This window comes from Corapipo altera, unplaced genomic scaffold, assembly GCF_003945725.1.
Source record: "Corapipo altera isolate COAL_440 unplaced genomic scaffold, ASM394572v1 67, whole genome shotgun sequence".
Taxonomy (NCBI): Eukaryota; Metazoa; Chordata; class Aves; order Passeriformes; family Pipridae; genus Corapipo; species Corapipo altera.
In genome coordinates, this window is record NW_020884906.1 from 8,753,602 (window position 1) to 8,781,265 (window position 27,664).

General features: G+C 41.2%; 1 protein-coding gene across 4 annotated transcripts in view; it reads right to left on the reverse strand.

Annotated features, from left to right (window-relative positions):
- Positions 1–21,671, reverse strand: part of SUSD2 (sushi domain containing 2) — a 33,588-nt gene extending 11,917 nt beyond the window's left edge. The window contains exons 1-16 of one of the 4 annotated variants that reach the window (XM_027652229.1): positions 21,562–21,671; positions 18,560–18,754; positions 17,453–17,657; positions 16,807–16,958; positions 16,160–16,327; positions 15,739–15,913; positions 14,052–14,253; positions 12,867–12,952; positions 11,999–12,267; positions 10,962–11,105; positions 9,308–9,463; positions 7,080–7,328; positions 5,977–6,249; positions 5,278–5,460; positions 2,687–2,777; positions 1,968–2,053 (exon numbers count right to left, since the gene is read on the reverse strand). In XM_027652229.1, the coding sequence (XP_027508030.1) occupies positions 2,008–2,053; positions 2,687–2,777; positions 5,278–5,460; positions 5,977–6,249; positions 7,080–7,328; positions 9,308–9,463; positions 10,962–11,105; positions 11,999–12,267; positions 12,867–12,952; positions 14,052–14,253; positions 15,739–15,913; positions 16,160–16,327; positions 16,807–16,958; positions 17,453–17,657; positions 18,560–18,626 (2,466 nt within the window). In that variant the 5' untranslated portion in view covers positions 18,627–18,754; positions 21,562–21,671 and the 3' untranslated portion in view covers positions 1,968–2,007. Of the gene's footprint in view, positions 1–1,967; positions 2,054–2,674; positions 2,778–5,277; positions 5,461–5,976; positions 6,250–7,079; positions 7,329–9,307; positions 9,464–10,961; positions 11,106–11,998; positions 12,268–12,866; positions 12,953–14,051; positions 14,254–15,738; positions 15,914–16,159; positions 16,328–16,806; positions 16,959–17,452; positions 17,658–18,559; positions 18,821–21,561 lie in introns of those variants that run through there. The other 3 variants (XR_003529113.1, XM_027652230.1, XM_027652231.1) reach the window with 3 other exon arrangements.
- Positions 21,672–27,664: the final 5,993 nt, after the last annotated feature.

Here is a 27,664-nt window from a genome sequence, read left to right on the forward strand (position 1 = left end):
TGTGACATATAAAAAGCAGAAGAAGGATTCCATATAATAGCATGGCTTTACACAAAAATTTAAATATAAATATTAGTTAAAATTTTAATATTTAATAATTTTGAGCTGAATTCCTATTGAATGTAATTTTTTTAAGCTGATGAAATATTGAAAAACAATAGCAGTGTTCTGTTAGCTTGGTGCTATGTTTTGGTTTTTTTCCTTTTTAATGAAAAATGCAGAAATGTTTAGTTCCTCCTCACACATACAGTCTTCTCTCCAAGGACTGGGATCCCATTGTGTTCCCATTCACTCAATTTCGATTCCATTTTATTTGGCATTCTGTTCCTTAAGGACACTGGAACAGAGAAGGCTTACAAATTTATAACAGTGTATTGCTAACAAAGCTCACAAAATCAACCATATCTCCAAAAGGCCATTTCAGTCTTCCAGCATTCCTAAGCAAAACCACTTTCATTCATTATGCTGCCCCCTTTCTCCACCAATCAGTTGCACACACAATCGATATGTGTGTATACAACAGTTGCACTGTTTTTTGTAACTGTAGCACACTGGCCATGGACAACTAGTTCATTGCCAGTGATAATCCCCCAGATTTCTTTCAAAGTTTTTTTTTTCTTATTTTACAAGATTTTTTCTTTCTATTTGTATTTCCACTTACTGTATTCAAGGTCACTCATTCTCATTTTGTAATTTTCTTTTTATGGTTTATGGTCTCTGTATACAAACAACAACAATGGCAACAGCGATGGCAGCTAATAAGTAATGAATAAATAATTTTATATTTCATAACACATAGTCTGAGGCATTTCTTTCAATTTGTCTTGTGCCCATTATAATGTAAAATCTATACTATTAATTCATTTAGTTTTCCTGTACATTTGGCACAGGTATAGTTTGTCCTTGCTTTTTGAAACCACCATGATTTTCCAGTAGTCAATGAGTTAAAGACTGTAAAAAACCAGACAAAACAATCTGCAAAAGTTAGCAATTCTTACATTGAAAAGAGCTGAACAATACAGAAATTACTTCAGAAACCCTTTGGGATGTAGGTAAAAGCAAAGAGGTTTTTTCCTGAATGGATTCTGTACAAGGCGTAATTCAGAAATCACTTTTTAATGAAGATAATGAAACACAGGAAAATACATCTAGATACAAACAGTACTCATGTTGTGGTTGTTCAAGGAAAGCACTGCAAGTTTTGCAAAACTAAAAGTCTGTTAGTGCAGCTAGCAGACTTTTTGTTTTGAAGATGGACTCTAATTTGAGAGTTGAATAAAGATGGATTTTTAAAAAGTCATTCTACATTAATGTGGAAGAAAACATAATTTTCTGAGTACTTCCCTTCTCTCCCTTCCAATTGTATCCTTTTAAAATTAGATAAGAACTGAAACAAAAAGGTCACTTTGAGTCTGTGTTCAGAGACTTGCCAAAATATAAGAATGCTATGTTTAAATACTGTCAGTATCTCTCCCTTTCTGCTAAAAAGAACCCCAAAAATCTGTAAATTCAACCTGACCTGCCAGTAGTCCATCTGTCTGTGAATCCACTTTCACAGCTCTCTAAGCCTTACATGACCCCAGAGAAGGCAAATGTTTCCCTGATAATTGCTAAGATAGCAGGCTCTTATTCTTTCCATTTTACCAGCTCTCCAGTAAAAGATGAAAAGTGCAGAGAAATCATGAACTCTTTCAGTTTTGTCAGAACTCTGGTTCTGCTGGCAAAGATGTGACTGTTAGAAGAAAGTAGTGCCTGTAACTTTGAGACTAATGCTGTCAGAAACATTGCCTTTTGCTCAGCCTGCCATGATGTAATGTCAGGAATTTGATTAGCATTTCCCATACAATTCAATACTCATTATATTGATAGCAGAAATCAAATTATATCATACAAAATAATACCATTGTTTGTGTTTGGAAAGTCGATGTTTGTTGGTGTGGATGATTTAAGCCTCTGCTATGCTTTTCCTGTATTTCATTAAAAACTCCGCTGGAATTTCATTGTCTCTTATTCTACTGGAACTTCTGAAACAAGTTTCTGGTTTCCTTTGTGTCTTGGAAGAAAAACCAAAGTTAAAAAAACCCAAACAAACCAAAGGCTTAAGATGAGTAAAAGTAGTTACCATAGAGCAAGGTTACCTTAGAACAAAGTGAGAAGAATATTGGGGTTTCTTGAATAGTAATATTGCAACAATTCTGTGTAATTCCAGTGCATACTACCCCAAAGAACAGTATCCCTCCCCTGTTGTACAGTACTGAAGATTCAAAATATTTAAATCACCATAGAATCATAGATTGGATTGGAAGAGACCTTAAAGATCATGTAGTTCCAACCCCCTGCCATGGGCAGGGACACCTTCCGCTATCCCAGGTTGCTCCAAGTCCCATCCAACCTGGCCTTGAACATTTCCAGGGATGGGGCAGCCACAGCTTTTCTGGGAAACCTGTGCCAGGGCCTCACCACCCTCACAGGGAAGGATTTCTTCCTAATATCCAATCTAAATCTACCCTCTTTCAGTTTGAAGGCATTATCCTGGTAAGGACAGTGATGTGTTTTTCCAAAAAGATAGTAGCAGAAAAATACTATGTTTGATTTCTTTGTTGATGAGAAAAATTAATGAAGAAGTCATAACAGTTGCTATTTCTTTAGGAGGTTCATTTGTGTTTTCAGTTTAATTGAGGCTTACCTCTCCTTTCTACATAAAAAAGTCAGACGTGCCAGAACTGCAACACCAACTATTCCAAATACACAGCCAAGAAGAATTAGTTGTTCAATAGCTGAAAAACAGACCAAGCACAAAAAAAACCAGGAAGAATTTGATACATTTATTCATATCTGTTTGAATGCAGTCACAAAACGATTTTTGAAATTGTACATACAATTTTTCTGTTCTTTTTATTTGTGGAACAAACTGCCTGCCTTGGCATGGGGGTTGGACTTCCAACCCTAACTATTCTGTGATTCTCTGAAACTGGTACAAATCAGGAACTCACAGAACTTCTGCATTTGACTGTTGGGGCAGGTGGCTGTAAAAGCTGTTGTAAGTCAAAGAAAGGGTGGCTAGTGGTTAATATGTAAGCATCATCGTGAATGTACAATATTTATGCAGAACTGCCAATCCCCCAAACTGGATTTTTTTCAATCCTTTTCCATATATTGCTAGGATTTTATGATTTTTAGCTGGATGTTACTTGTGATTTTACTAGAATCTCCTTTTTGGTTGTGCTTGGATGGCTTCTTTGTTCTTCCTCTGTGATACAGTGTGAAGAGAGGTTGCTGTGGTACTGGCAAGACTTGCAGTGGGATTGTAATTAGAAGCATAGCAAAATAATTATTAGCAGAGGATTTCCATGGAAATTTTAATTCAAGGAAGCAATATGCAGGCCCAACAGCATAATTTGTATTTGAAGTTTCAAATACTGAAATGGATTTTGCAAAATAACTGGCATTAAATTTTCCTGTTTCTGTCTCTCTTCCTATCCAGTTTTCATAATATCAAATAGTAAGGAAGGTCTTTGTTGCAATCAGATCAATAAAATTCTTTCATACCTTGTGGTTCTTTGTCATCTTTCAGGAAACCATTGGACAGCACTGTGGGGTTTGTTTCCTTGCCCATAAAGGTGCATCACGTCTCCATCATTCTGAATGCAATTAATCACTGCATGTTTCCCAGCTCCTTCCCTCTGATCATTCTGGGCTGGCTTTCTGCTCCCTTTTTCTAATGTAAATGTCAGCATCCGTTTTGCTTATTGAGACTGATTGGCTCTTAGCCAGCATGTATGTGGTTGATGGCAGCAGTGGAAAAATGTTCTTAGCTTTCAGCTTGGCAGAGTGTTTTGCCACTGGCTTTTTAAGATCTGGCCTTTGCACATTTGTCTGCTGCCCAAACTCACTGCAGTTCATCTTACAAATATCACTAAACGTGCAGAGCTGCATTCAAAACATACAAGCAATTGGTACAGGCCAGCAGAGGCTGATGAAATGTGTCAGCATGACAGGAATTCATTGCTGAAGTGAGGTGCACATTCCACATTTCTTTGGAAGGTGCTCAGAGTGGAGAATCTGTTGGTATTAACTATTTGATGGAGAATCTCTTGGTATGAATTATTTGATGAGTGCTTTTGGGAACTATTAACTCAGCATTAAAAGTTCTTCAAACATCATCTGGCCTTGCATCACCTTGGTGCTTTGAAATATTGCCATCTTGAGGACATTTGGAGTGTACGTGGTGAATGATTAAAAGGAAAATTTGGGGTTGTTTTCTGTAAATCAAAGAGACAGCCTAACTGCTACTAAATCCAAAAGTCCAGGCTAATTGTTAATCTAATGGGACTAACACAAGAAAGATAATAAAATTTTGTTAGTTATCCTAAATACTATTACATCATTTTATTATATTACACCATTACAATAGTTTTGCTGCCATAGAATGATGCATTATGTTTTGAGATAACATAACCCTTCAGAAAAAAAGGGTGAAAGCGTTCAACAAGTGTGGGCTGTATCTGCTCTTGACTCACAGAATCATGGAACAGCCGAGGTGGGAAGGGACCTCTGGTGGTCATCATGTCCAACTCCCCCATTCAAACAGGACCACCCAGGGCCAGTTGCCCAGGACCGCTCAGGGCCAGTTGCCCCCAGGTCCTTTTCTGTAAAGTTTCTCTTCAAGTGCTCATTTTATAATGTGTAGCTTCATAACTCACCCCTCAGGTGGCTCAGACTGGATATATGTTTGCCCCAATTAGTTGCAAAGGAACTTAAAACTGTATTAGTGATGACAGAATGAAAGATGACACTAAGTGGTTGGGGGTTGTGCCATCATTTATACTTGAAAAGTAGCTCAAATTATGTGGATACTAAAGGTTTCCAATAATCCATAGTTTCTCTTTTTAGCTAAGTACTATGCTTTCCTGTTTTTCTAAGAGTGATTTTGAAATTTGTGTTAGGTCATCCACTCAAAAAGCATCCCTGCCAGTTCCTAGCCAACCCTACAGAAAGGGAAGCTTGTAGCCCTAAACCCTTAGAAAGAGTAGATAGATTAAATAATTTTTAAAAGTATAAAAAATTTTACAGCCCCAACAAAATCCATAAACCCACCATAAACCACCTGTTATTTAGATTTGAATATTACTCTCTCTGGAAATCCAGAGATCTTATGTCCAACGTTTTCCTGAGTAAAAGAAGTTTTTGTTGTCAAGGGCCATCATGGTGTACTGAGATTGCCTCATGTGTGATAATGATTTTATGACAATATGTAACATTTAAAAGGCAACAGACCTATTTTCTGGATGCAACTGGGTGTGTCTCCAGACCAGGCCCCCGATGCTTGGCAAGTTCTTTCCTTTGACCCGGTGAGTTCATAGCCCTGACTGCAGAGGAAAATGATGCTTGAGCCCAGCAGGTAGTTAGTTCCATTCTTTGTTCCATTGATTGGATGGTCCAGCCAGCCACAAGAGATCACTAGTAAAAGAGACATATCTGATGAAAGTATTTTTGATTTGGACTAGCAAATCTCCATTACAATGATTCAAATGGCATTTTAGTGGCAACTCATGGAAAGACAAAGACTTTTAGGCAATCTGAATGAAAATACTTCTGATACTTTAAAAATTATTATTATTTTTAAGTCCAAGGATGACAGCTGAATGCATAGAAAATGAAGATAAAGTTTCTACACTGTGGTGTAGGACGAAATGGAAAGAAATATATTTTGTGTTTGCCTAAGTATTCCTGCAGTGCAGAGTTTTCCTGGTACAAGGACAATTCCTCCCGATAAGAGTATTTACAAGTGCATGAACCTACAGTTAAGCAAAGCCTCCTCAAATATTGTTAACTATTTAGATGCCCTGTAAAAATAACTGTAGTGATGCCCTGTATGGGCCATTCACTTAAGAGTTGGACTCCATGATCCTTGTGAGTCCCTTCCAGCTCAGATTCTGTGATTCTGCAATGATGCTTTGAGGAACGTTGTATCACCTGGCTCCAGATGTTCTACCAGCAGCTTGTGATTCTGATGAGATAGTCTTGTGGAATTTCCCACTTGAAGGCTTCTTGTTGTCAGGACATCGAATCTGCAGAACGGGTCAGAGCCACAGAGTGAGACCATCTCTTCTACCAGGGGATCAGCAGGGTCTTCATGGGGGAAGAACACAGGCAGGAAGGAAGCATTGTGCTTCTCCCCATAAAAGAAATTGTTCAGTAAGAACTCTGTGTCATAAGTAAAGAGAGAAGTTCCACTCTCAATAGCCCCTTGAGAGACAGAGAGAGAGATTCATATGTAACACTGCCTGCACACACCACCTTCTGCTACTAATCCAAGTGCTTATTTATGTAAATGTAGCTAGAGCTGGAAGACATCTAGGAAGGCCTCCAGCATCCTTTCAGCTCAAGATTATTCTCCTTTTCATATGCAACATCTTAACTTAGCACCAAAGTTAGTGTTTGTTTAATATGGTGTTTGATCGTTTTCTTAAAATTAGATCCAAATAATTGTGTAGCTGTGATTTTACATAAAGATGGTTTTATATGCCTGCTAGCAAAATGGTGATAACAGACAGAGCAACAAATCACAAAAGTAAAAACTACAAGCAACACAAATCCTGAGACTACGTGCCCCTAAATTCATCATGTCTGTTATAGCCCTGCTCTTCGTGTTCATTCTGCTAAATCAGAAATTTCTGAGGTTGAAGCAGTGAGACTTTTCAGTATGCTTTGAATCCTGGGTTGCACTGTGCTCAACACAGAGATCAACTGGTAGCCAGAGGGTATTTCTGCATCATATTTTTGGCCCATCTCCTAACCTGATGCCAGGAGGAATGCTGATCAATCTAATCCTGTGGCTAGATATAGCAGCCTAGTACTCATTAAATGACAGGAGCCATTTTTTTACACACATCCTCCTGCACCTTTTTTTTAAATAGACAATTATTAAATTGGGTAGAGGAGAGTATATTTCTCTTACTCTCTCCTCTTCCCCCAGTACCGATTGCTTGGCATAGACTTCACTTCCTAGCCTTTCAATCACAAGCTGTTTTGAATTTGTAAAGAAAATGTAATAATAGACCAGAGAAATGACTTACAGTTAGCTCCAAACTCAAACAACTGCTGGGGACTTGCATGAACTGGCAAGGTGGTTTTATTCCTGAAGGTGTACTCATCCTCTGTATTGCCATTCATTACCCCAAAGAGACCCTGTGTATGATTCATGAACTTCTCTGGGAGCAGAACTGTCAGGGTCAGAAATCCTCCATTTCCCCGTATTTCCACTCCACACCCAGAAGAGAACATCACTGTGATGTTCTGATCAGGTGTAGAATGGAGAAAGAGACCTATAACAATGACAGGAAGAGGACAAAATACCTAATTATCCATAGTGAACAAACTGTTGTGTTTTAGCATCACTTAAAATCATCATCAGTTATAACCATTTCTCATAAAGCTTTTCCTCCCTTCCACTTTGGGCTACACTCTGAGAAGCATTTAAAGGAAAGCCACACCTTCATACTGCAATTATGGTAAGATGGCTACTACAGAGCAGTAGCAAAGAAAGGTCCACTGCTGATATCAGATGCACTGCCTTCTGCCAGTGCCCCAGACCAGAAGCTCTAAGATGTGAGATGACTGCATCAGAGAGTGACTGTGAGCTGGCAGCACCACTCTCAGTAGTCACAGCTTTCCTCTCCTTCTTCCTTGCCTTGCCAAGACCTTCCTGATATGGCTTCTTCTCTGAGCCCCATCAGTGTCCCTTCCATTTTTTTTCCTCTCTGCATCTCTCTGCTTCTGCAGCTCCTTGTCAGTGTAGCCCTCCCCTCTGCTCTTCAGCCATTTGAGGAATACTAATTGCTAGCCACAGAAAACCTCTGCTGAATAGGAGGGTTACTGTTAAAATCCTACTGAAGTTAAGAGTATTTGTCAAATTATCATAAAGATTAATCAAATGATCACAGCCCTGGAAGAAAAAAAGTCAACTTTTCATAGTTTTTTTGACAGAAGAATGGAGGAATAACATCTGACCTACTGAGAGAGCTCCTGATAGGTAGATGTGAAATTCAGTTATATTTCAGTATATATTTTGGTTATATTTCACTATTTCATTTTACTTGGTAGGCTTCATTGCATTAGATGCAGTAGCTCAAAGTAAAATGTAGAGTACAGGAGGTTTTAATTGCATTCACTGTCCACAGGATGAGAAGGAAAACTATTGCTCTACAAGCCACTGAAAGAGGACATATAAGACATGGACATGGAAGCTACCTGTTAAAACATTTCATTGTTCTTTCTAGGATAATGCCTTCAAACTGAAAGAGGTTTGGTTTAGATTAGATATTAAGAAGAAATTCTTGGGTGTGAGGGTGGTGAGGCCCTGGCACACGTTGCCCAGAGAAGCTGTGGCTGCCTTATCCCTGGAAGTGTCCAAGGCCAGGTTGGATGAGGCTTGGAGCAACCTGGTCTAGTAGGAGGTGTCCCTGCCCATGGCAGAGAGGCTGGAAAGAGATGATCTTTAAGGTCCCTTCCAACCTAATCCATTTATGATTCTCTGGTTGTATGCCATCCCTTCATAATCCTCCTGCATCCTAGAAAGTTCAGGCAGAAAGCAGGTTTTGCTAGAGGTTGTCATTTACATTATTTGGACATTCTGGGAAAGGAGAATGTGCCACAGCCCAGACCACTGGCAAATCAGATGACTCTGCCTCTTCCTGAACACAGCTTAGGTGCTGCCAGTTAGCTGGTGGTGAGCAATGCAGGTTCTGATGTGCTCACCTGAACCATGACTCTCTGCTACACTTCTCCATGGGAACACAGACAGCCACAGTGTGTTTCCCTGTAGCATCCTTGATCCATGGCTATTTGGAAGGAGATGTATAGCCCATAATTCTGGGGGCTACATTCCTGCTATATTCCTGCTGATATCGTGGCTGTCAACAGTCTCAAAGGCCAGATGAATCCATGCACTGGGTTAGCATAAACACAAGGCCAGGTGGGCAAACTGGATGGAAAGGGCATTCTACCCCCTGCTCTCAGTTTTATCTCTTTCACCAAGGTGCATGTCAACAGAGCACTACCACTGATTCAGCCTCAATCTGGCAGCAACTGAAGAAAGTCATGTAATAATAAAATAAATTCTAATGAGTTGGGACACTGCCTGTTCTCTGTTTACTTCTTACATATTTTTTTCTGTGACCTGCAGGCTGTTTTCACAAAAAGATGCTGAAAAGAGAGTTGAAATGCATGCATCTAGAGATATTTTTAACTGTACATGGGCTCCTCTGGAATACAATAGCTTACAAGGCTGATATTTGTAACTAACCTTTCAGGTCCATCCAGGTTTGTTCAGAGAAGTTGAGAACCTTTTGGTTTAACAGGACCTCCAGATTCAAATCCTCTGAGTACCGTACTTCAATCACATCAGAGTTGTTCTCCTGCATGGCCACTGCAGACAAGCCTGTCCCCTGAGCTCCAGTTCCTTCCAAATAAAAAAACAATCCCCTAAAATACTCAACATGAAATAAAGTAAATATAGAAGGTTATAGCAATACAGGAAAAAAACCCTCAAACAGATATTTCCTAAAAATAATTAAATATAATTATTTATATTTGAGGGAATGGTTAAGCATATAAGTCACATAAAACCCCACAGTAGACATCATCTTCCAATACACTGAAAGCAGAATGTTTAATGCTAAAAAAGACTGGAAATTTTAAATTCTTCATCCTAATGGCAGTGGCTATACTATATAAGGAGGTTGGCTGATCTGCTTGTACCTTCAGTCCTGTGAGTAAGGTTTGGGAAAACTGAAGATGATTTCAGGGAGGGCATGACAAAAAAAGGAAACAGAATAAAGAAAAATTTAAGAAACTGATCTTCAGAAGAAACTGCTCAGTGACTCATGCTACTTTTGCCATAAACACAGTAAAACCTATCAAGGGCAAAACATTTCCTTGAAAATCTCTGTCCTACTTAATGTGATATTCAGTATGAGCTGTATATCTACATAGGTGCTGAAATGCACACACAATTTTTAGTTCTTCCATATAATTGTACCAGAAGTACCAAATCCTTGAAGAGCATCCTTAAGGCCAGGTGGGATATTCTTTACTGAGCCAAGCCTGCTATTTTATTCACCATAAAATAGCACTAGATAGAGGAAAAGCATAAACAAAAGTATCTTTTCAGCCTTATGAGAAGCATGATCCCATTATGCTCTTTCACACTCTACTTTTCCCTCACTTTAAAATGCAGTTGTATGACAGTCTCCTTCTTACAGGCTGGTTTGCAATTTGCCCTTTGTGAAGGCCACAGGTACCTCCAGAAAGCTTCTTCTGGTTTCATTTTATGAACAAACCAACAGACTGGGACCATCAGGCCTTTTGATAAAAAAATTACCCCCTTAACCAACTTCTCACCATACATTCTGTACTTTTCTGCTAGCTTCAGGTGCTCAGAAAGATTTTTTTCCCCATCCAAAGTGTGTTTTCTCTGCTCATTGTGGAACATTTTTGCTCTGTCAACACACACATGCATATACATCTAACACAGAAAGAAAATAAATCAGGGCATACACTTACATGCTTTCTATTCATTTTCAGCCACAATACTATCAAAATGCATCAGCTGGCAGCTATGCCTATTGAATGATTTCTAGAGCTGACCTTATGTTTCCTTATAGATGAGAATGGATATGGAGAGAAAATAAGATTTTTTTTTTTGAGCTCTTAAACACAACAGAAAACCTTATACTGCCATTTCTCACACCCAATAAAACCAGTAATTAAACTTTGATTAGGAAGTTATTTTTTTCCTGAACATATTGTCTGCCTTCTGATTATCTTCAAAAAGGTGACCTTTCACAAATAGCCAAAAAAGGAGAAGACTAGAGACGACAGGAGGAATGCTGTAAAGTGCAAATCAAGTAACCTCAGAAGCTTTCATTTGTCATCACTGGTTTCTCTTGCCGACTTACCATTGGGAAGGCGACCCTGCTGTGTCCTGCCTTGCACCCTTAGGGATGTGAGATCAGACTCTACCAACAGGTATTCTCCTAGGCCATTGAAGGTGAAGTTCAGACCATCAAATGTGAAGAAATGAGGATCCCCAAAAGCAGATGCTATTTTTGAAAGCAAAATGAGAAACAAGAACAAGCAAAAATCACAACCCATTACTCCTCTTAAGTTCATGAGAAATAAAAATAAATCTCATTGTGGTGATCCGAAGAATGGCATTTAAACAAAGGAAAAAATGCAAGGCTGATCTGATCTATAGTAAATGGGATATGAGGAACAGCCATGAGAATCTTGAAAAGGAGAAATGTAATTCCAGTTACTTTCATATTTTTTGGCCAACATTCAGAGCTGCACTTCAAAAGGCTGTTTTTTCCAATACCTTTGATGGGGTTTCTCTAGGCAGGCAAACCACTCATTCATGACCCCCAGTTACCTCTGCAGTTTTCTCCTTTCTTCCTGCTGCAAACTGCTGCCTCTTTGCACTTTCCTTATTTATGGGAGGCCATGTCCTGCTGGACACCTCAGCATCTGAGCAGCATAGAAGGCAAGGCATGAGGCAGCAATAGAGACATGGCAAGGCTCGAGGACTTACTTCAAAGCAAGGGGCAGGAGCAACAGACACACTGTAAACGGTAAAACTTCCTTGTTTCATATGAATAACATGACAGCTTTTCTAGCTACTGCCTACCTGTCTTAAACCACCTCTAACCATCTTCTTTCTGAAAAAGTGTTCAGTGATGGCAGCAAGTCATGGGCATTGACTACTAAGCTTTGGCTATTTATGTTCCAGGGGTTAATGAGATACTCAACAGCAGAAAATCTTGCAGGACAACTAAAAAACACATACAGATTTTACTACTGATAGATCAGTGGAAACCTTCCATGGAATTTTTCCACAGAACATTGTACCCCTGCCATTGTCAACATATACAAGTATTCTAAAAGCTAACACTGTATCAAAAGGCAATACTCCATAACAGAATTATGAAGCCCTTACCAGCTCGAGGTGGGCGATACGTCCTGCAGTCACTAGAGGGACGCCTTTTCATATAGAACTGACAATTATCAGACCACAGGCAGCAGTAATAGAAGCTGATAACATCATAAAGCCAATGGGAAAAGCCAGGTATCCGGGGAGGCTTCAGGAAAGGTGGTGAACCCCAGTCATGGCCTCGATCGGGTGTGCTGCCTCCCGTGGAGTCATGTGTGAGGATCTGTGTTCCCGTGGGGTCATAGCAACACTGCTGTCCTGCTGCATACTGGGGACTGATGGAGAGAAGCAGCAAGAAAGTCATCATTCAGCTCTGTGAGGTTCCTTTGTGTTTAGGGGTTGCCTATTGCCTTTTTATGGATACAGCTAAACATTTTGGTTGGCAAGCTTTATGTGGTGTCCAGTTAGACTTCACCCTGCCCCTCTTGGTTCTTATAAATTAGACCAGAGTAGGGACAGGGAGGGAAAGGTTTTTGACCAAGACAGGAAGGAAGGACTTGGTTAAAAGGCCTTCTGTAGGCCTTAAAGCTACACGAACATACCACTCTTTGAAATTGTTCTTATAGAAATAGTGCAAAGATTAACTTGTTGAACTTAATTAGACCAACACAGAAAAGGCTTAATTAGGCCTACTCAGATCTATTCTAGCCATTAGCTCCTGTTTAGGTATCCTAAGGTTTCACATGCTGCAATTTCTTGTTTATTAAATCTAAGGCCTTAACTTCATCTCAGCAATGAGGGTCAGTATATGAGTAAGAGAGAAACAATGGTTGCTATGAACCTGAGTTAAGATGCCAGAGACCTTTGTTCCTCCTGTGATGCTGCTGTCTCTGAGATGGAATAAAAAGAATGGAGTTCAAAAAATTTTCTCTACCTGGCTTGAATGGCTCTCACACAGTGCACAGCACCAGGGTGATAAGTACACACACTCCCCTTCTCAATGTTGCAGCCATAATCTGTCTGAAAAAGATCAATGTTCACATTTAATGGGGTTCTTTCCCCGTTGTCCTTTCCATTTATGTATCCTCCCCTCACCCTTTGTATCTGACATATGTGTAAAATCTACATGAACTGGTTGAGACTGTGTGCTGAATAGCATGGAATGACAGGAAAATCAGTGAATTTAATACTGAAGTGTCTGGGGCAACAGGCTTAAGCTGACCATTTTGCAGTCTATTACAACAGACGTTGAAGAACAAGTGCAGCTAGATGAGATTCAACTATAAGCATATAACAAACACAGATCACAACAAACTAAAAGTTTGTCCTATGTTCTTAGACAGAGGCAGTACAGTGGATCTATTTTTTTTCCTTCACATGCTTTTAACTGTGTCATTTGGAATATACAAGAAATTTGGAGGTTCATAACCAGAATAAGATGGTAGCAAAATCTACCTAATTTTTTTTTTAATATGTATAAACACACTGCCACCATTTCTTATCACAAATAGGAGATAAAGTTCCCCTCATCTGGTCCTCGGATCAGCACTGCAACTGAAAGTGCAGACTAAATGGCAATTGATTTCTTAGCTTTTGTCAGTTCCTTGTTACACAGTGTAGCTGAGAAAGAGGAAGGAAGCAGGAGAAAGGAAATAATGGATTATGGCTCTGGACTTGAGCTCTGAAGCACAAGGCATAAGGGCTTGTAGTGAAGTCTGGCATACTAGGAAGAAATGTGACCTGCTTCTTCCATCCTAGGATATCACCTATGAACACAGACTGCCATCCTGTAGGATCTTGAAGAAGACAACCCTGCTCTCAGCTCCACAGAGCTCACTGTCCTCCATGGTGTTTTCTGTCTACCACTGGAATTACTGTCTGAATTCCCTGTTTGAAGGTAATTTCCATCTGCTGTCCTACAGACACTTCTTTTATTCATACTACCTGAATAAGCTGTATTTGTCTCTGCTATTTGACATCCTACCGGTGCAAGTTTAAACATAATTTAATTGCCTTGTAATGATGTTTAGAAAAGGAACAGGGAGGTGTGTGGAGTATGGCATTCCCTAAGCTTCTACTTGGAACTGTAATAAGCCAAAGGGATCAATCAATAACTTACATGGAACCTGCCAGTGTCAGCTCTTGCCTGTGCCAAAGTGCAAGGGCAGTCTATAATTTCTTCCTTGAAGTTTGGAAGCTTCTCCTCCTTTCTGTCCCATTCCATACATTTTGCAGTTGCCCATGCATTTGGGTCATCCCTGAAGTCTTTCCCGAGGTGCCAAGCCAATGCATGCTCATTGCTCCAGAGTGATGGAATGTTGCTGGGGGAAAAAAAGAAAAGAGCCAAATAGATCTGAGAGCTGAACAAGCATTATTTTGACAGTAACACTGTCAAATCACTAACTATAATTACGAAATATCTTTTAATTTGCAAGGTGTTATTTCATTACGAAGCCCATTGTTTTCTTTTTCCTGCAAAATGTTATGGCCAATCAAAATTTTCAAAATTCAGAAAGTGAGAGGGCAGCATGCAGCAAGTACACAATAATCAGAATACATTTTAATATTCATGATTCTGGCTTACCTGAATGGTTTTAGAGACAGGTTTTCTATTCATGCCTTTTGACATTGCAGTTCTATTTAGGACAAAATGAAGAACATCTGGATTCTCTAACAAAACATAACCCTGTGCCCCAGTAGTATCAGGGCTAATGGCAATAGACAGGGAAAAACCATTTAGAATCCATGAAATGTTCCAAAGCTAATCTGCTTTCTACCCATGAAAAAATATCATATACAAAGCATAATAAAAATCCCTCAAGAAGGAGAAAAGGTTACCGTTCTCTGGGTAGTGACTCCTAAATGCTAAAGAAGGTTCTGACATATTAGCAACAGGTTCGAACTCTGAAAAGGTGGCATTTATATATTCACAGAATCTACACCATCTACATCAAAAACTGCAGAGGTGGAAGAATTATGAGGGATATGCAAGGTCAGAATATGTATGGAGCACTTACAGAGGTAATTCACCAAAACTCACGGGAAAATATACAATGAAATAAAAGGAAGTGGTCATAAAATCTGTAGGACTGCAAAGGCTGCATACAAAATAGAAAAAAAATTAAATGCAGAGGAAGGCCTGTGGCTGCAGTGACAGAAGTTCCACAGTTAGGGACTCCTCTACAGGTGTGACAAAAAAATCGGCAGATCTGAGTCTGCTGAGGGTACTGGGTTTGGCTGGGGTGGAATAATTTTCTTCAGGCAGCCCATAGAGTGCCGTGGTTCACATTTGTGACCAAACAATGCTGATAACACACAGTGTTCTGGTTACTGCCAAACAGTGCTTGCATGGTGTCAAGATTCTCTGTGTTTCTCGTGCTGTCCCACAGGAAATAGGCTAGGGCTTGTCAAGAGGCTAGGAGGGAACACAGCCACGACAGCAAACCCAAACTGAACAAAGGTATATTCCATACACCATTCCATATCATGTCCATCAATAAAACTGCAGCAGAGTTTTTCCAAAGCAGCCCTTACCAGGTGACTGAGTGTGCATCACTCTGCTTGTGGCACGTGGTTACTGATTGCCTTTGCCTTACTCCCTCTCTGCCCATGCCCCTCTTTACTTAATAAATTGCCTTTACCTTGACCCATGAGTTTTTCCCACTTTTGCCCTTCCAATTCTCTCCCCATTTTTTCACGTGAAATGGAGCCTGAGTCCCAGTTTTAAATGCCAAAGGATATATCAACTTTACTTCAGGAAGCAATAATAAGGTACCTATGATTAATGAATGCTGTGATGCACTTGCCTCTGCCCATCAGAATAGCTGCTGGGTGTAATCCTCAAAATTCCGAAGTCCCATGTACTGTAATTTCCTTCAGCAGGTACAGGAGTGAAAGTAAGTTTCCCTGTATTGGGGATTTCTCTGGCCAAAGTATAAAGATATTTCCATTCAGCCAACCAGTTTTCTGAGTAGCTGTCACCTGTCAGAGGAAGAAAATGGTTTTGGACACTGGAAAAGAACAATTACCACAAGATTGAAATTAGATGTCTCCACATAAGTAAATGAAGAGGAAAAGCTGACATTACTGTCATGAGTTATTTATACTTGCAGATCTCTTCTTGAGGTCTCAGTGAAAGCGGTCACATGCTGTGCAGAGTTCTGCACATAAGTCATGCAATAACTTACAATAAATGCTTGTGCACAGGTAGGAAAAGTTTCACTTTACCTGTTTCATGGTATCCCCAGACTTCTATGTTGACGTGGGTTTCTGCAAGTGCCTGATGTGTCCAGGTAACAGTTAAGTTTCCGTAAGTGCTGGGGGTACCGTAGTATTGCCACTTTGTCTCATTTACCAAAGTACATTTTTCTTCATCTGAAACCTTGCTGTGATGTACTGCATTACAGAGCAGAAAAAAAGGACTAATGACATTTTTACTTTGCATAGTTCTGAAAAAGTGCTACTATGTTATTTAAGATTTAGCAGTGTTTCCCCTGTGTATGTTTGACACAGTACAGGATGCACAACATAAAGAGAGCAAGCTGAAGCTGAGCCCTTACTAATGTTTGAACACCACAGAGCAGTTATTTTCTAACAGAAGTAGTGACAAAAAGGTAACTGTTTTGGTCAACTTCATTTTTAAGCAGGACTTTTTATGAGTTAATGCTGCTGCTGCTACTGTATCACAGCAGAACTCAATTGCCATAAAAGTTCATCTCTCGAAAGATGAATTAGCATGAGGACAGCAAGAATTACTTCTCTGAGGCCTCTTAAAGAAGAAGAAAAATTATCAAAAAGGGAAGGCTTATGTAAACTTGCATCCAACAAGGAAGAATATAGGAAGAAGAGGAATGGTGTAAATTTAAGTAAGTCACCTGATAGCCAAGTTCCAGAGTAGGGGAACGTCCTCCCATCATCTATAGAAACTTCAAAAGGGATGAAACCAGTCTCATAAAGCAACGGGGAGATGCAGTGGCCTTTTCCATCCTCAGCAATATAGCCACTGGTTTTGATTTCCTGCTTGAACCTGTAGGTGTTGAAAACACTTTTCAGTGGCACCATTGAGAGAAGGAAAATTCTGAATGTCTCAGCTGTGTTTCATCGAGCAACCTTGTGTCATGAGCAGATCATTTGAAGTCCCATCTGCTCAAGTTCAAGTTTTGCTCGTAGTAGTGAGTATAAACTGAAAAAATTTGTTTGTGCTTATTTCACCAGTGTGGAACCTGCTGTGCACTGCACACAGCAGTCTACAAGCCTTCAATTTACTATGTAATTACTGGGGGAGGGAGAAATTATAAATTAGCAGAATAATGATTGTATCACACAATAACTTGACTTAGAAGAAATGATCCTGTGTAGAAATACAGTCAACATGTACTCTCGAGGGTGAGGTTCAGCAGAACTTTTGTGTGTTTCAGGACTCTAACAACTTTACAAAGTTTTCACTCCTGTACAGACTAGTCTTGTTTTGTGGTAATTACCTATAGTCGGAAAGTGAGATTATAAAAAATCATGGCCCACCTGCATGTTAGCACAGAAGAGGTATTAAAAGCTGTATTTTCAATCAAAAAGTCTTTGCCTCCCATCAGAGATCCTGAGTATGGAGAAATCTGAAGACAAAATTCTTTATAATCAGGGCAGCAATTCCCCAAGGACTGGCACGTCACCTGGCAAGAACAGGTACTAAGCAGCTCCCCACACTGGTGTGAGCAAGAGTCTTGAGCTCCTTTTTAAAGGAAATAAAAAAACATACAGACAGAAATGTTATTGAACTTTTCTAGATGTTCTCTAAAACAAAAGTATATCACCTAAAGGATTACTGTAAATCAATAAAGTATGCTGGTTGTGCTATTTTAGGAATGTATTTAGGCGAAGGCTGTAATCACCTGCATGTTAGGGCTGCTCCATTTTGAATAGGAAAATACACTTATTTACCTCCAAGCCACTACATAATTTCATCACTTCCATGGGTAATTTTACATGCAAGAGACAGATAAATCTCCAGAGCAGCCCTTCAGCGAGTGTCACTAATTATATTTATTTCTGAGAGTTAAGTCTTAAACATATCTGAATGGGGTTCCCTCACCATCAACCCTAGAAGGGAATCAATAAGAACAGAAGGTTAAAGCTCTTGGAAGGTTAATATCAGCAACAAGACGTGCTCCAACACGAGATTATTAAAAGCTACTGAAATTTCTTTCTTGTTGCAAAATTTGGAACCAATCATGAAAAATTTACTAGGGGAGAGTTGCTTATTTGGGAGGACACAAATAAAAAGAAAGGCAGGGTTCAAGGTGGGTGGTGAAGAACAAGCATGGGGAAATGGGAAGAAGGGAGGTAGAAGTGCTTGTTCAATAAAGGGAGCTAGAAAGTTTTTCTGTCTTTAAATATATTTACTGCGTTCTCCAGATTGTCTGTTTATTTACAGAGATCCACCGACATGCTGGAAATTACAGAGGAAGGAAATGAAAATGACACCATGCTGGTAAAAGCTGGTAAAGGCACTTCTGTGCCTTTGCTTTAGCTTGTACAAATGGTATCAGCAATTTCACTGAGGTGTGTATTCTGAAGTTCAGAAGTTAAAAAAGTTTGTAGATAAAAGCAGCAGAATCTTTGAAAATTACTCACCTGCATTACGAAGAGCAGTAAGGGTGAAGAGAATGAAGAAAGAAACAATTATGCCAATGAATTTCATATTTTGTCCAGATGATTCAGGATGGCTGATTTCAGTAGTCTTTGTGCCAGTCTGAGAAAAGCCTTTTATAGAAAGAGGTGTCCAGAAATAAACAAGATTCTCACTGTTCAAAGGTTTGTTGTAAACTACTGAAGCAAGACAAACTGAATGAAATGTTCCTTTTCAGAGGTCATGTCCAATTCAGGAGAAGATAGAGGGGGTAGGGGAGGTAGTCACTTGAACTCCTACGCATTATTTTAATAGTTAAGTTTTTCTGAAATGGAAGTAGATGTTATCGTTTTTAAAAACATTCCTGCTTCAAAGTTCAAGACCACAGAGTCATTGGCACTGGGTCTATGCTTTAATTTTACTGGAGGAATTAAAACCAGTTATCAGCTAGAAGAATGATAAAGAATAGATGCTGACAGTACAGTTTTGCTCAGGAGATAATGAGGCATTGAAAAAGTGTGATTATTGCATGGTATGTGCCAGCACGAGGGTTGTAAACGAGAGAGGTAAAAAGATATTCTGAGGAAGGTATAATTGAGAATGGTGGCTTAATATTAGAGCTGTGAAATGGGCTAAAGAATCTCTCAGACAGAAGCACGAGGATATTCTGGAAAGGAAGTAGGACAGCACCGATGCACTAACAGCCAGTATCAGAACAGGGACATTACCATGGAGGGTTTTTAGGGGATACTGACAGAAAGCAAAGCATATCCCATTGATCTGATATGTAAAATATCAGTACACAAGATAAGAACCTACCAAGGGCAGAGCAGAGTCTGGAATGATGACAGGGAGTTTGGGGAAGCAAGGCTATTCAGAACCAGATAACCATATCAGCAGTTTCATGTCAGGCTGTGATAATTCTGGTACATATGTAGCGAAATGGGGACCGGGGGTCAAAAATAATTAAAGGCACACTGTTTAGTTGAAAGGCATTCAGGTAAAGAAAAGAAAGTGCAATGGCAGCAGAAGGGACTTCTGGAGGTTTCCCTCATTCCCTGATGTCCTAAATATTCCAAGTGTCCCAGATGTCCCTGATATCCCAAATGTCCCAGATAATCCTGATGTCTCTGATGTCCCAGATGTCCCAAATGTTCCCAATGTCTCTGGAGAGGAATGAAGTTTAACCCAGCAACGTTCTGGGGTTTTAACAGCAAATTCATGCACATTCTTGTTCATAACAATAATGTCATTGCTTTTCACAAGCCACTTTTCTACATCACTTTGAGGCCACTGATCTCTTTCTATCTATGGTGGTGTCTAAAGGCTGGAGTTCCAGGGCAGGGGTCACTGGGGGGCATTGGTGGGGGACTGAGCAGAACTAGGCAGGAACCAAGGGGTCTGGGTGGCACCAGGAATTAGTGGGATGCACTAGGGGTTGACTGGGAAGAGCTAGCTGTCACTGGGAGGTGAATGGGAGGCACTGGGACCTCCCCTAGGTGCATTGTGGACAGCTTGGGGGGCCACAGGGGGGTCCTGGTACCTGGGGAGGGTCCCCCCCAGCCAGGCTGTGGGATGCACCCAAGTACTCCCATCCCACACGTGCTGGTTGGATCCTGGAGGGTCTTGCAGGGGGCTATGGGGCTCTTGGTGGCTTGTGAGGAGTTTTGAGGGGCATATTCTGCCTACCATCAAGTCAGCAGCCCTGGCAGAGCAGCTCTGATCCAAATGCACAGAGACAAGCACACTGAAAAGAAAGCAGAGGTAGCCCTAAAAAAACCTGGTACACCTCAACACCTATTCTGGGTGATCCAAACCCTGACCTTAGGTGAGCTGTGCTGAGGCACCCCCCGACTTCACCTGCTACAGCCGCCCCCAAAGGTGAGACCCCCAACCCCCCAAGGATTCCAAACACCCCAGCACCCCAAACCAGCCACAAACGCTACCTAACAACCCACAAACCCATTTTAGAACCCCCAAGCTATTCCCAGCACCCCCTAAAATATTTCAACACCCCCAAAACCAATCGGAGAACCACCAAAATTATCCCAGCAACCCCAAGCCCACCCAAACCCCTCCAAGTACCTCCCAAAACCTCTTTGGGCCCCTAAATCCCTCCCAGCAACCCTGCAAGAATATGACATCAGTTTGCAGCTGTGCCAGTTCAGTTAATGCCAAGGGAAAATCCAAGACTCCTCCAGCAGGAGCATTTTTACTGGACGTATGTAAACAGAGGTACAGCTTTTCACTACGAAGTGAGTTACTGAGATTTGGGGTTGTTTTTTTCAGTTTACTCTGTAAATTTTCACTCCTGACTTTCAGCCCCACTGGCCGAGCAGGAGGAGCAGCAGCGGCGCGAGGGCCGGAGCTGTTGGATGGGTCTGGGAGTCCAGACTCCCATCCTGGTCCAGCCGTGCCCTGCAGCCTTTCGGGGGGATGTCCCTGCTGCAGAACCCTGGGGAAGGGACGAGACATCTCCTGGCGCTGCTGGAGCGCAGGAACGGAGCGGAGCCTGAGCGGGAGGCGAGGCACCGCCCTCGGACACGCTGCCCCTGTGCCGCGGGGACAGGAGCTGGGGAGGGGAATTCAACCCTGCAGCCTAAAGGCTGCCCTGCCTTTATTTTTGTAGTACAGCCCTCTTTTTTGGGAGGGGGGTACGTTTGCCAACGAAATTATTATAGCAATGCGCTGCTGCCCAGGGCAGTTTGACTCGTTCTGTGCCTTCTCGGGGGGGTAACAGGGAGGGGGCTGGAGCCTGGCGGGTGATGATGTCACTGGGGACACCCCGATGTCACTGGGAGAGCCGAGATGCGGTGCAGGAGCAGGTGAGCTCCTGGGGGATGAACGGGGTCATGTGGGGTCCTCCTGATGCCTACGAATTTTCTCGATTTTTATCTTTTTGCAGATTTTAGAAGTAGCTGTAGTTAGCTCACGCTTTAGCACAGTAGTTTACACATTTACCCACCCCTCTTACCCCATTTCATATCTAACTTTCTAAATTCCTTACCTTGTTTAGGTAGGCCTTCTTTCTGTTTAAGAACGTTTGCACCCAAGCCTCAACAACAAGATACACCAACAGACAAAGCATCCCTCACAACCCAGAACTTCGGAGGAGCTCCAAGGACTGGACTTGTTGTGATGAAGACCAAAATGAAGGAGTCTTAGAGACCCCTAACTCAACTTCCAGAGGGGCGTGCCGGGGGCAGAACCAGGGGCAGAACTGGGAGGATCTGGGGGGCGGATAGATCTGGGATTGGACGGACAAATACCTTAAACTGTGGAACGCCCTTGGACACGGGCACACACGTCTGTATCCCCGGGGGGGCTGAAGGGATCTTATTAAACCTGCTCTCTACCTTATCTCTACTAATAATTGCCTGCTGAGTCTATTTTTGGCTCCCGGCCGATCCTTTAAGGCAAGACTCCCAAAAAAGGAAGGTTACAGCCCAAAATTTTCCATGGAAGGGCGTGCAAAACAATATTAAAACCTGCGAGGTTTCTCATCTTTATATATATTGAAAACTAATATTAACTCGCATATGTATTTATTTCGAAATGCTACCCTAAATGTGCTATATGAAACACAGAATCTCAGAGTTTAAGGAACTCCCACCGCGGCCGAATGCGGTGACACCCGCGGGCCGAGAGCGGCGCATGCGCACCGACGTTACTGGCGCCCGGCGTCACGTGATAAGTGTGGGCGTCCTGGCAACCAGGTGGCACGTGCGCAGTGGCTCCACTGACTCTCCTGTGCCCCCTGCTGGTGAAAAGGCGGCACCACAAGGAAGAGCCCCGCGCATGCGCAGTGAGCGGGCGCGGCGGAGCAGGGAGCGGCCGGTGCAAAGATGAAATTCCCGGACCACAGTGGAGTTCCAAGGACAGGGGCACCCACACTGTGAAGGGCGTGTTTCAAGACTGATGAATAAGCTTGCCTGATCTGTATTTTTTCCCCTTCAGTAATGGGAGAGTTTTGCTAGGAACTCTGTATAAAAATATAAAATAAAATTACTTTTTAAATGAAAATCCTTTTTGTTTTCTGTGTGGTACTCTGATCTTTCCGAGGACGTTAAAATTTTCCCTGTGTACGTGGGTTCGAATCCCACCCCCGACCACCGTGCTCTGCCCTGCAGGCGCCGCCTGGTGGACACGGCCGGTAGCGGCACTAAAGCCGTGCCCCCCAACTCACCCAGTGGCCGAGGGCTTATTTATTTTACTTTTGATTTTTTCCTTTTGATTTTATGGTCTATTTTAATATTTTTAATTTATTTTTTCATTTTATTTCTTATTTTTATTTTATTTTTCTTTCCTCTTTTCTTTTCTATGTTTTTTAAATTTTTTTTTGTTTTTATTTCTTATTTTTATTTTATTTTTCTTTCCTCTTTTCTGTGTTTTTTAATTTTTTTGTTTGTTTTTTATTTTATTTTTTATTTTATTTTTTATTTTAGCTTTATTGTCTTTTATCCTGCTCAGGCTTTAGGCTGGTCACCCGTTGGGGACCTGGCGGGATTGACAGAGACACTAGCCAATGGAACGCTGAGGGAGGCGGTGCGAGCCACGCCTTGACCAGTGGGAGAGCGGTGTGAACTTCATAGCAGCCAATGGGGAGGCGGCGGGGGCTGCTGTGCTGCGCCGCTCCTGTACGGCGGGGGTGCTGGTTCCCAGTTTTTATAAAATAAAAAGTAAAATTTAAGCTTTTGCTGGTCGAGGATGGGATTCGAATCTGTGTGTTCAGAGCACGTGTTGCTCCCTAGGCGAGAAGTTCAACCACTCGGCCACAAGGGGGGGGGGAGGGCCTCAGACGGCCTTTGCGGAGGCGGGAGTGAGCCCTGGAGGCCGCCATTTTGTTGTACGGTGCATGCGTGGGGGGGCCGCCACGTTGACCGGACCATGGCGGCCGCCATGTTGTTGTCCGGCAATCCTGGGGGGCGTGGGACAGGCGCTTGGATTTCAGCGCGACACCGGGGAAAAAGTAAAAATAAATAACACTTCCTGCACAAAATCAGAGAAAAATCACCCAGACTCCTAAGCTGAGGATTTGTCTATAAGTGTGCCCTCAAAACTAAACTTCCCTACTGTATGGGCTATGACTGCTGAGCACCGGGGGAATTCAGCCCTTTGAGAACCCCAGTCTGCAGAAGGCAACAAAAGGCAGGGGTGTCATCCCCTGAAGGGGATATACTTTGCTATGACTTCACCCCTGACCTTTGCTGCACAGCACATTTCATTCCTGTGACCCAAACACCACTGGTGCTCACTGTTCACGCTGTCACAGCCATGCAGAAGGAGGAATCAGAGCTGGCATTAGCAAACCGCTGTTTATTTGTAGAGTCAGGCCCGTGACAAGAAGACAGATCCCAAAAGTAGGATCCAGCCCTGGCAAATTTAGAGCATGTTGGGTGGCAAAAGGATTCATTTGTACTAGGTATGCACCATCTTCATGATGTTCTGTGGATATGCCTTTACCCTTTATTGCCAGTAGGTAGAGATGTGATGAACGTGGTTTGGCAGGGAAGGTTTACATTGGGATCTTCTTACAATAAGTCACAGGAAAGCCCATCCTTTCACGTATTAAAATAAGAGACTAACGCAGATGACAGTCAAAGCACAAATGGACTTCTGTCCATATGATGGAAAAAGCAGTAGAGTAGGCCAGAGGAATTGTTCTGTCACCTTGGATCTGGCTCTCAGTCCATGGTTCTTCACACCTGCTTTACTAAAAGGATCTTTTCCACAACAGGTGGAATGACAGTTTTTCTCACTCAGGTGTTGGCTGTCCCTGCTGCATTCCCCAATTCAGTTACCCTTCAGAAAAACAGAGCAGTGGCAGGAACACTGCTGGTGCAAGAGGGGACCATCACTTCTGTTGTCACTTCTCGTAATTCACAGAAATTCTATTATTAAAAAATTAAGAATACTCTATACTTTAAGTCACCTTAATTTCTGGTTCTTCATACTAAACGTTGTCATAATTTTCCTTCAGATCACACTAGTGACTTAGTTCAGAAAGCTCAAGCACAACAGTGTTTATAACTGATCTGTGAAACCCCAAGATCAAAAAGTTGTTCTGTTTTTTTAATAATGCTATTCATCTCAAGATAAAAGGACATGAAGGAAGTTCTTAATTCTTCAAAGAATAAAATCACAACATAGGAAATGCCTCTGAGTTTTAAATCAAACTCATCACACATTACTAACTATCTCCAAAAGGGCTCCCAGGTGTCAAGAAACATGGTAAGGACAAAAATATTTGTTCAGCAGCTTTTATATTGCATTCAATATTGCAAAATACCTCTCCAAATTCTAACAGAATTCTCCATTGCTTACCTTACCCTAATAAGGAAAGACAAAGAGCCCGGGGAGAACAGAGCTTCCGTAGCTTATGGCTTTTAGAAATTACCTGCTAAGTGTGTAATTTTAAAGTGATTGTCTTCCATTAGGGCTACAATAAACAGCATGGTGGAAAATTCAATCTGATTAGCTTTTCTAATGAGCTGCAGGAGGTTGTGGAGGCCAAAGCTGTAGAATCTTAAACATTTCATCTCTGATTACAAACCTGCCTCTGAATTAATCAGATAATGAAGTGCATAGATTTAATGAACCTAATGCTGATCAACAAATTATCAGTGATCCTTGTAGATTTTTGGCAGGCTAAACACCTTTTTTATAAGATTCTCTAAAGTAGGAAGGGTAAAAAAGTATGTGCTCTATATGTAGTTTTTAATACAATAACCAGTAGATAAAAACTTTATAATTTACACAATTATTTAATTTACTCACAGTGTGTTCAAGTTCCTTTTGGGGCTCCAGGAGGGCTGTTGTTATCACAGATATAATTTAATTGAGACAGCAGCAATTAAAGACGAGCTAAATCCTGAGAACTTTTAACTACAATCTCACTGGAACAAATGGAGCTCTGACTCTGGAAATGAGAGAACAGGGTTCAGGCACTGCCAATGTACCATGTGCAAGCCCAAGTTCCTAATCCCAAACCATCCCTTTTGGTAGAACTACTTACCCCTGTCAGCATGAAGCTGCCCCCAGCCCTGACCTCCCAGTGTCCACCCTGCATTCTTCCCTTCTCCAGCCGTTTCCTTCCCCTCCGTGTTGCTGGAGTTTATTGACACATTCCATTTTGCAGCAGAACAACTGGCCATAATTCCCCAGAGTACCCTGAGCTGGGCCTGCTCAGCCTGGTGCCTGTTCCTTGTGAGACACAGACCCTTCAGGCACAGGGAGACGTGGCCTCACTTGCTGTTTCGCCTGACTTTTGGAATGCTCTGCTCTTGGGATTTCCTTTCATTTTCTGCTTAGTCATCGCCAACTTAATACTCACTGAAAGATCAAAGTTATTACTGTTAAAATCTAATATATTGCTCTTGGCTACTGACAGGTTCGGGGTATGGACTAGATAGACCTTTGCTCTGATCCACTATGGCATGTCTTATGTTCTTATTACGACTTCAAATTTACTTTCCCCAAAGGGATGTGCTTGTAGAAGTCCATCTGTCAAGTGATTCATGAGAAGTGGACATAAAAGAGAACTGAATATGGCTAACTGAATACATTAAAAAAATTAAACAAATATTCCTGGCAAATGAATACTTGAAAGATCTTAAATAAAAACACTAAGAACTTGAATTTGTCACCTCTGTAGTATCTGTTTTGCATTTTAAATGGTTGCACCTTTGATGAAACATTTTTTTAATGTTATGTGTTGCCCTTTTCTTATAAAAACATGTGGTTTTTCCTTTCTATCTCAGTTGTTTTGGATTAAAGAAATAGTGGCAATTACAGCAATATCAAAGAAAGAGACAGAAGCAATCGCATGGATCAAATTATTATCTCATTGAAATCCAGGGGCCTGTTACTTGCAAGTTCAGTCAGGCCAGGATTCATCCTTGGTGCTTGGAAAAGTGGCAAATTGGTTTTAATCCTTACACATTTCTCATCTGTCCCCAATATGATTTATCCTGCAATGTTTGGTTCTTGGTATTTGTCTGAAGGGCTTTTAATAAACATACCCCTGAACAAAAATGCTAAACTTCTTTTGTAAAGTAAATTTTTTAAGAAATTTCATTTTTATTTCAATTACCTGTTTCAAACGTACAGAGCCACTCTAAAAGTAGAGCTGCTTGATAGAATTTTTGAAAGTACTTTTTACGATGCTTGCTACTGAGAAGTGGGAATAAGCTCAATTTTATGGCAGTAACCATTTTATGCATTATTCCCAACATCAGTGTGTGTGCTTTCAGGTGGTGTCACTCTTGTGTTGTAAACACGGTGTCTTTGTGATTCTGATAGGGCACAATCAGAACAGATCAGCCAAGCCAACAGATATGTGAGAGGTGGAGTGGCATAACACTGACACTCTCACAAAATAATCAGATCCTCTCATTTTTCTGCCAACTGCAGACAAAGCATTGCTCACTGTGGGTTTGAGGGTGACACGTGTCTCTAAAATGTCTTTTTCTAACCACAATTTCAAACATCAACTCTCTTATTGCTTTGGAGTTTTTGCAGCAGTCTTAATTTATTATGTCAGAAAACAGGATGCTGGAACATCACCAAGCTTTTCAAAACCCCTAAAAGAATGGGAATTCTGTTGGATGCTGAAAATATGGCAGCATCCAAAAATAAACTAAGATGAAAACTGTGAAGAGATGAAAACCTCTCGCTGCTGGTGATGCTCAGCTGTTCTGGGTATCAAGTCCTAAACACATGAACTGAAAATAACCCAGAGAACTGAATTAATAAACCTGAGAGTCAAGAAGTAAGAATTAATTTAATCATGTTATTCATAGTAGGTTCAGAGTATTTTTATTTGTTTACCAAACAGAAACTAACTCACTGGAATTTGGACACTTTGGAATTGTTTCTTGCTGTGCTGCCTTACCCGTTTTCCTCCACATCTCTTTACAGGAATTCTATAATGGATGTGAAACAGCTTTAACCTCCTCCCAACAATTGGTTGTTTCCTATAATAAAATACTTAAATAAAGATGTGTGGTGGATGACACCTACTTTCAGAACCTCTGCATTTCCAAAACATTTTTAATATTGACACTATGACTAGCATTTTTATCTGGTGTGTCTGATGCCAATTGTTCCTA